Below are 10401 nucleotides of genomic sequence, written 5' to 3' on the forward strand. Positions count from 1 at the left end.
GTCAAGGCTTAAATATTGGTCATTGTATGTTCGGGCTGCGCGATACAAACATTGTAAGTATTACATTCTTTATTCTTCGGCACTCAGTTGCAACCCCGACTTTAATGTTGATATTGTATATCGCTCACTCCCAAGGTTGCTATCAGCGCTACGGATATTGAACTATATCGAAATTGCATACACAAAATATCGGCGCTGCTTCATCCTAGTTTTACGAGAATAAAGATCTCACCTAGTTTTGTACACTTATAGTTAAATACACTATATATATGTTAAGGTAAAATTTTAAACACCGTTGGATTGTAATCTATCTCGCGAGATTATAAACTGTCGAAAGATTGTGAACCTCAGCGTACTGCTTACAATTTAACGTATTATTATCAGAAATATGGTGGCGCGGGGCATATTCTGTTCAACCAAGCAGCGCGCGAGGTGCGATCCGTTTCACAATTTGACGGTTTCACTTCGATAGATTATAATCTACCGAATAATAATACGTTAAATTGTAAGCAGCTCGTTGAGGTTCACAATCTTTCGACAGTTTACAATCTCGCGAGATAGATTACAATCTAACGGTGTTTACAATTTTACGGTGACATATACATAAATGAGAATTACATTATATCTCATACTTAAGATATGAAATTATCTTAAATAATCAGCCATTTATTGTTCTAATATTGTTTTTCAACTGATATTATCAGACATCATCGAATCGCTTACAAAATGTTCGCTACGATTTCGCTTATTTTAAATGTGTTAATATTAACTTCGGCTTATAAAAGTTATGAAAACTATAAAGTGTATAAGGCAGTACCGGAATCCGATACGCAACTGCAAATCTTAACTGATTTGAAGAAAAGTGGATTTGATTTATGGACGGATCTACCGATGATTGGAAAGGATGTTAGGATAATGGTGTCTCCAAGTCAAGAAAACGATTTTGTTGACTACATGAAAAGCGTTGGACTCGACATAGCGGTTGCTATAACAAACGTGCAGTCGTAAGTAAATATACTATATTTATATCTAAAAAACGTCACGTAAATGTGCAGCGTTTTTGTCGAAAAGGTAGAGAGCGATTGAGAGAGAGTGAGAAGGGTGAAGAAATACTAGTAATACTACTAATATTAGTATTCTATATTTTATGCAAAATAATTTATTGCAATCTGAAATGACGATTTGTAAATTAAAATGCCACGTATTTTTATTATCGAAGAAATAAATTAAAAAAAAATGATTAATATTTGTATTAATTTTCGACACTTTTAATATTTTAATGACAATTAAATTCATTAAATTTCGAACATATCTTCCTTTTTCCCTCTAAGTCTCGGAAATCTAAAGCTTTAGATTTGTATAAATATGAACAAGAGTTAAAAATTAGTTTGCCAAAGAATTTTCACTTCTGACGTGTACTTTGTACGCACGCACTTTTTGAAGTGAAACTTCTTTAGGCGCATGAGGGTAATTTTTTTATGTAATTGGAGGCAAACAGGCAAGAGGCTCACCTGATGTGTATGTAATAAAACCGCCCATGGACTCACATTGCCAAAGACTCGCAAATGCCTTGCCGGCCTTTTAAGTTATTGAATACACTTGGGATTCATATTTATTTATTTAATATATTAATATAAAAATCTCAGCAGTGTTGGCCTAGTGGCTTCAGCGTGCGACTCTCATACCTGAGGTTGTAGGTTCGATCCCCGGCTGTGCACCGATGGACTTTCTCTCTATGTGCGCAATGCGCATTTAACATTTGCTCGAACGGTGAAGGAAAACATCGTGAGGAAACCGACATGTCTTAGACCCAAAAAGTCGACGTCGTGTGGCACTGGAGGCTGATCACCTACTTGCCTCTTAGATTTAAAAATGATCATGAAACAGGTTCAGAAATCTGAGGCCAAGACCGAAAGATCTTGTAGCGCCAATGATTTATTTTTTATATAAAAATCAGCCAACAGTTACTTAACTCACATATTTAAACAGACCTTATATGAATTGACCAAATTACAGCCTAACACAGCTTGACTTATTAAGCCACATCAAGCCTTCCCTGGGCCGCGGCCCCGACCGAATCGGCCCTTCCTTTCACGACATATTCTAAAAGTAATGCGGTTTAATAACCCTAAACAAATAAAATATGTGACGATTTTATGAATTAACTCTTGGTACACACAAATTTTCGAAATACTCAAACTCAAAATAACTTTATTCATGTTTAACCAAGTATACCTTTTTTTTATGGCTCTGGCACGGTTTGTTCATTAGCCAGCGTCAAGTATAAGATTTTTTAAATAATTCGCACTTGTAATTTGCCATCCTCGGCCTAGAACGAATTGCTACGTTCTAAACGATCACAGTCTCCTTTCTTAGGTAGCATACTCACTGCTTTCCTTAGAAATTCGATCGTGCCCTCCATGTACGGTTTAAGCACTCGCCCGGTACCGCACAATCCTCCCAAAGGCCGAGAACAAATTTAAATTAAATTAAAACTTGCCGTCGAACCGGGAATCGAACCCGGTACCCCTCACCTAGCTGCCACTTAATAAGACCGCTAGGCTATGAGGCCCTTCCATTAGTATACTTGCGAACGTCAAAACAAAAGATGCTAAATTGATTCTTAATTTACATTTACTACAAGTTGAAGATCAAGGGCTTAGAGCGGGCAAGAAACTCTACGCCACTGTTTTTAATCGCCAAGTTTTGAGTAATACAAATTGTTTGTAAGGTAGCCATAAATATTTGAACTGGAGCATATCATTCCCTTTGGATTAGGATCATTTAAATAGTTTGACGACTCATTGGTCTAGTGGTTAGTACCCCTGACTGCGAATCCATGGGTCCCGAGTTCGATCCCCGGCTGAGACGAAAATCGATGTGATGAGCATTTGGTGTTGTGCTTAGGTCTTGGGTGTTTAAATATGTATTTATATGTTTATCTATCTATAATATGTATGTATATCCATTGCCTAGTATCCATAACACAAGCTTCACCAGCTTAGCATGGGACTAGGTCAATTGGTGTGAATTGTCTTAAAAAAAAAAAAAAAGTTGTCAAATTTTTACAAACCTTTTGTTTAATTACGTAGAATTTTTAGTCAATCATACTAATTTATATTTGGAAATAAAACTTTTTGTAGCCTCATAAACGACCAACTAAAACCAAGTACCACACAACGCAGTAGTCTGGGGTCCTTAACCTGGACGGAATACCATACTCTAGAAAAAATACATGCATGGCTTGACGAACTTGAGACAATGTATCCGAATATAGTGAGCACCGTTACTATTGGTAATGGAACAGAAGGCAAAGCAATAAAAGGAGTCATAATAGATTATAAATCTGGACGAAAAGAAAATCCACTCATAGGAATGATTGAAGGCGGTATCCATGCAAGAGAGTGGATCTCACCAGCTACCGTAACAGGAATTATAAAGGAGTTTTTGACTAGTGACAACACTGATGTAAGATTCATGGCTGAAGCATTCGTATGGCATATTTTCCCTGTGGTCAACCCAGATGGGTATGCATATACGTTCACAAATGTAAGTTGGTCTTTTTCGTATAAAAATTGTGTAGATTTTTTATATGCAATATATTAATACTATTACATTTATTATATATAAATTTTATGTTAGTTTGCGTATGCTTCAAAAACTTAAAAAGTTCTGCACCGATCGAGCTGAAATTTTAGTATGATATATAATCCACATCCAAGGATTGTTTTAATCTATTTTTGTTATCATTTTTTTTTGTTTTTTTTATTTTTTCATTTTTTTCCTACAAGTATTGCAAAAATATTGTTTCTCATTTCTCAAGCATTTAATCACCATGTGCTACAACGAAGCGTGTCAGGGAACAGCTAGTTATTTATAAATAGATAATTTCAACGAAGTATACGCTATTATATTAATATTTTCGATTCGTTTTAATTATTATGAATGCAGTTTACAGTGAGTTTTAGAGATTAAGTAGTCAGATTTCTTGGCATGGATGTAACAATAATATTCATAACTAAATATGACGTGTGTGTTAAAAATTAACCCCTTTATTTTACATAGCTTATTAACTAGTAATTTGACACGATGTACATAACCAACCTAGAAATTAATCTTTGAACCGAACCCAATTTTCTACAGTGTGTAGACTAGTATTTAAAAGTGGTTATACTATAAACCTGAAATAGTTATATAAAGTTTTGCAAGCAAATAATATCGACGTCACGATTATGAATAAGTTTGTAAGTAATCTATTCCAGAATCGCATGTGGCGGAAAAATAGAAATACACTTTACTCCACCACCTGTGGAATCGATGATGATTTGAGTAACGGCATTGATCTAAATAGGAACTTTAATTATGTTTGGAACAGTAAGTAATACGTTACCAAAATATATTTGTCAAATCGAAGCAAGTATAAATCCAGATTTGACTTAAATATATGTACTCACTGTAATTGCACTCGCACTTAGGCTTTTGCAAAAAAAGGGCCCGAGTTTTGCGATCACACCAAGAGCATCCAATGAAGTATCCAACAAATGGACAGCTTCTCACATATTCTAGATTATCTTGAGCTTACGATATAATGTTCGGTATTGTAAATGCTTTTTTTTTATAGAACAGGGGCCAAATGGGCAGGAGGCTCACCTGATGTTAAGTGATACCGCCGCCCATGGACACTCTCAATGCCAGAGGGCTCGCGAGTGCGTTGCCGGCCTTTCAGGAATTTGTACGCTCTTTTCTTGAAGGACCCTAAGTCGAATTGGTTCGGAAATACTTCAGTGGGCAGCTGGTTCCACAAAGTGGTGGTGCGCGGCAAAAACTGCCTTGAAAAACGCTCATTTGCGGAACGGCGGACGTCGATGCTTCTGTTAATACAACTTGTAGGTATATCGTTTTGGATAGGTTTGACAGGTTTGCAACTACCAACTAGGTGGCTTCTGCGAGGTATACTCGTCTGCTTTGCTCGTATGGTGATGGAAAATATTGTGGAGAAACCGGCATGCCTTAGACCCAAAAAGTCATTGGCAGGTGTTAGGTGTAGACAGCTTCTACGCCTAACTTGCCTATTAGAAAAAACAAGTTATGACGAAACAGATACAAAAAGCTCAGGCCCAAACCTTAAAAGATTGTAGTTGTTTATTTCCTGTAATAACAATATTATTTTTAAGCCGTGGGTGCATCTTCAAATCCTTGTGATCAGACATTCGCTGGTCCTTCGGCTGGATCAGAACCAGAAACACAAGCAATTATGAATTATGTGCAAAAGATTAAGGGAACTGCAAATATGATTTATTATATTGCGTTTCACTCTTATTCTCAAATGGTCTTGATTCCATACAGCCATGTGGGTGGAGCTGATGTTTTGCAAGTGGAGAATTATGGTGATTTAGTAAGTATAATAGTAAGATAATATATATTCACCCTCTTATATCTTCATTTCGTAACATACCTTAGGTAATAGTACATAAATCGTTTATTGGCAAAAAAGTGATACAGATTAATAAATTATAAAAAAAAAACTCTCAACCAAATAGGCATGCAAATGTCATATTAATTATCATAACGTCATAATTATCTAATAATTTATTTACTAACCTATGCTCACATCAGTTCCTAAGACCTTATTGTTATGAAGCCATTTAAGAAAATATATATTGATGAACTGAATATAAAAAAAGCCTTTAATTACTTTACACAATTTTCTTACTTGGTCTTACTTTTAATCTTTGTCTAATTATAATAATAAATGATATCATATTTCAACTATTAACTTAATACGATTCTATTATTAACTCTAATATTGTTCAAGTTCGGTAAGGACTCTATATTAAAAGCCTCTAAGCCTAGTCTGAATTAAATTACTATTATTATTTTTTAATTAAAAAATTCGTTATTATGTTAGTGGTATAATATGACTAGCATGCGATGTTACGATACTGTGGAAAAGTTTTTAATTACATACAAAGATTAGCGTGAGGTAACTTTACATTTTGTAAAATATTTGACGAATATGAAGGATTTTTTTCGGCCGTGCAATTTAACCTTGATTATTGCTATTTCTTTGTAAGGTAGCTTTTCGTCTACTTCACCGCACAGCCGGGGATTGAACTCTGGACCAGGTTAGCGCATCGTACGTTTAACTAAAGTATGTGTTAGTTTTATTAAAATATTTTAGTACAACATATTTTATGTGCAATATATTATACTGTACACTTACATTTAAATTTTTCTAGTATGAAATAGCGCAACGTGGTCTCGACAAATTAACGGAAAAATATGGAACTCAGTACGTAGCGGGAACTTCCCTAGATATTCTTTGTAATATATTTTCTATGTTATGATTATTTTATGCTATTTCGGATACTTTTTATATACTAAGTATAGAGAACTGAATATAATCTAATATATAAACTTTCGTGTCACAATGTTCGTTCCTATGCTCCTCCGAAACGGCTGAACCGATTCTTATGAAATTTTTTAGTAAGTCTGACAATCGGCTACTATCTATCTTTCAAACCTCTAAATGTAAAGGGTGGTCTAGATAATTTTTTGTTTTTATTTTTTATGAAAAAGCATACAAAAATACATACAACCCTTAATTTTTACCCTTCTAAGATCAACCCCTATTTTTTATTATAGTAGATACTTATTTTTATTGAACTAAAAAAATGTTTCCTAGAAATAATATACATGTCAAAACGAAGTTTGCCGGGTCAGCTAAAAGATAATGATATACCGAATTAAACCGGTAACCGAATTTAACAATTATTTTATCATTATGTTGATCCAAAGTTTGTGTAAGTCTTTATATTAATTAAAAACAACCTACCATGCATTGAACATATTGGAAATGATAGTCAACAAGGTAAGTAGTACTGTTGCGAAATCTCCACGAAGCAAATATAATTTTGTTTTACCAATAAGCTTCCAATTAAAATATTATGTTTCTAACTCATTCATAAATTAATGGTTGGATATTCCAGATGCAGTAACAGGTTCAAGCTTCGACTGGGCAAAAGGAGTTGCGAAAATACCTATAGTGTACCTTTTCGAACTTCGGGACGTTGGCGATTATGGCTTTCTTCTCCCCCCGAATCAAATTATCCCCAACAATGAGGAAATTATGGCGTGCCTCATTGAAATGGATAAAACTACACGAAACTTGGGCTATTATTACTCGGGCGCGGCGAATGTTGCAGCTTCTGCTATTGTGATTTTTACTTTTGTATTGGCTTTTGTTTATTAAATAATTTAAAATTGTAGTGAGTTTGTTTCTGATAGTATAATAAATATTAACCTCTAACTTCTCATAAAAACTAGATTAGTCTAATTGCACTGTTTTACATATTATATAGTATACATCTGTCTCTTTTCGTCACATGGTATAGATAATTTGACATAATTAGACATAACTGAACACACACACTTTTAATTTATATTAACTTATTACTATTATTATTATTTTTTTGATTGGACAATTCACACCAATTGACCTAGTCCCATGCTAAGCTGGTGAAGCTTGTGTTATGGGTACTAGGCAACGGATATACATACATATTATAGATAGATAGACATATAAATACATATTTAAACACCCAAGACCTAAGCACAACACCAAATGCTCATCACATCGATGTTTGTCTCAGCCGGGGATCGAACCCGGGACCCATGGATTCGCAGTCAGGGGTACTAACCACTAGACCAATGAGCCGTCAAATTATTTTATTACTATGTAGTTTAAGAAAATTATAAATACTGTATATTTGATCGTTATGTTTAGGTTTTATTTAAATAAATTAAAGCAGCGTAACACTGATTTACAATAAAATATATTTTCACTCGGACTTCCAAAGAACGCCAGTTCTTATTTACTTTAAAAAAGTCAATAACAAAAGTAAATCAACGCAAGAATTTGAAGAAATAGGATGTTTAGGTAATTAACTAAGTGATTTATTTGTACGACAGTGCGCATGGGAATTCGTTGGACATAAAAAATACATTTAGTTCAAAGAACTTTGATCGGTTTTTGTAAGAGGAAGCTAGTACTATTTTATTAATAACACCCCAATATCATTTGTTTAATTAAAAACAAGCCGAAGTGGAACTAATCAAAATCTCAAATTGCGAATTCCCAAAAATGTTCTCTTACGAACTATGCCTTTGTATTTCTGAGGGTGCGATATACGAGTATAAGTAGATAATATATTTATTTACTTAAACGGGAGTTAGGTTCGGTGGCGGGTGTTGGTATTACTACCAAAACTGACGTTTTACAATTTATTGGCTACAAGTGTAATATCGCTTATATTTACATAATAGGCTTTACATTTCATTTGCGTTTTTTTATTTTTTATGCAAAATAATAGCCAATGATGGAATACATATTATGAAGAGTCAGTGGAATACATATGATGCGCCGTTACATAATATTTACAAAAATGTTCAAACATTAACAAACGGGAAAAAACAATAAAAATTATTCAACACATTTAACTAAGTAATACCTAATTTGGCTGTGTTTTGTGATGGTGTACTATTATATATTATATAACGTAGCTAAGGTTAGGTTACATAACTCGGGTTTTACTGAATTACGCCGCGGTTTTGTAAAGGGGTTCTCAATGTTATCCTCATACAAGTTAATATAAAAATAAACCATAAGGCCAACCGGATAATATGAGAGGTAATAAATAACCCCACCCCTGACGCGGTGACGCTTGACTGAAATCAGATGTCACACAGCCACAAATCATAGTCCACACCTATTTCACTTATTCGGAACAAAAAACGTTGGAGTAGATGATAGCCTAATTAATCTATTTTTATTACCATAATGTCTTCAAGCCTTCTATGTCTGACACATGTCGTCAACTTTATTGGGTTTAAGATATACCTATTTCCTCATAATATTTTCCTTCTCCGTAGCGAGTGTTGAATTTGCACATAAGCAAGTCTGTTGGTGCCCAGTCGGGATTCAAATCTATGACCTCACTGATGAGAATCGTTTGCTTTGTCTTTGTAAACACGTAGCGGCAGCAGGAGGACGGATTGTGATAGGTCTCATATCATCATAGATTAAATATCTCAAATAACTATCTAAAAATATTGGCCCCGTCCTCCAAACAAAAAGCAAAAAACCTGAAGCAGCCGTAGAGCTGTTTGAACTATATTTATATTAAATATAAACATAGTTGGAGTCTTTCTTCCAACTTCGATTTTGAACCCTTTGGAGTAGATACTCTCAGACCGTGGGGTTCAAGTGCACAGGCGCTAATTAATTAAGCTGGCGCCTGGTAGATAGTACCGGTGACCACATAGCTGGCACATTCCGCTCAACGAATAAGTATCGAAATACAGCGAGGAAATGCTGCCAGCGTCAAAGGGACACTTCCGCAGAGATCAAATTGTGTTATATTTTCTGTTTATTAATTATATATTTTGATTATTATTATACTATGTAGGTTAAGTTTACAATAAATAAACACACCAAAGTGTTAATTTGTGATCAAAGTCACGAACTTTTAAAATAAAACTAAAAGCACTCAAACGATTTCAAACTGATTTCTTTATTCATATTTAAGCAATAAAAGTTTACATTTAAACACAAAATAGACATGGAGGCGAGCCAACTCTTAATTGGCAGCGATTTTAATGAAAGCCGTCTCCACAGTTTTCTTTAGCCAAAGCGATTTCAATTTATATGATAATATTTCGTAATGATCTTTTTTATTGTTTTCTCTCTTATTCTTGCGTAAAATTAAATTATGGAAAGGATTTAATGGATATATTGATTTTAATGGCACTTTTTGATATATTATAATAATGTTTTGTCTAACAGACCTCTTTACTTCACGGGAACATCCTCTCATGAATATTTTGTTTTTATTTTTGGTATTTTCGTTCTTTGCACTTGAAGCACATGTGCTATTTAAAGATGTATGTTAAATTGGTGGTAGAACTGATCCAATAACCGACCGAACCGATACTGACCGGTGACCCCAGAGCTGGTGCTTTCTTCACTCAAAGTATCGCATACAGTGAGGAAACTTAGTCAGTATTAAAGGTACTGCCATAGGAACTAAACTTTTTAGATTTATTTTACTTCTGTTTTTATATATTTTTAAGTATTTCATATCACATTTTTTAAACAGAACAGCCTTGCGATTCTGTAACTCACTTTTCGAGCTCGCACAGCGGTTATCGCAGCGGCGGTCACGCTCAAATCAGTCGTAAAGCAGTCATTTTACGATTGGGCATTCTGATAAACAATAAACTACAAGGGACCAAGGGATTCCTACAGAATCGCAGGGCTGATGTTAAGTGAGATGTGGCCTTGTTATTTAACCGCCACTTAAATGAAGCAATATTAAACTGTCTAGGGAAGATGGAATGGGG

At 34.4% G+C, this 10401-nt stretch overlaps 1 protein-coding gene across 1 annotated transcript; it reads left to right on the forward strand.

The window, feature by feature from the left end:
• Positions 1-724: 724 nt before the first annotated feature.
• Positions 725-7265, forward strand: LOC125054626 (zinc carboxypeptidase-like). Its single transcript, XM_047656633.1, has 6 exons — positions 725-1004; positions 3144-3549; positions 4263-4374; positions 5175-5395; positions 6240-6324; positions 6990-7265. The coding sequence occupies exons 1-6, from the start codon at positions 727-729 to the stop codon at positions 7250-7252; spliced, it is 1365 nt and encodes a 454-aa protein (XP_047512589.1). The 5' UTR covers positions 725-726; the 3' UTR covers positions 7253-7265.
• The last annotated feature ends 3136 nt before the right edge of the window (positions 7266-10401 follow it).

The sequence above is a fragment of the Pieris napi genome, chromosome 12, assembly GCF_905475465.1.
Source record: "Pieris napi chromosome 12, ilPieNapi1.2, whole genome shotgun sequence".
Taxonomy (NCBI): Eukaryota; Metazoa; Arthropoda; class Insecta; order Lepidoptera; family Pieridae; genus Pieris; species Pieris napi.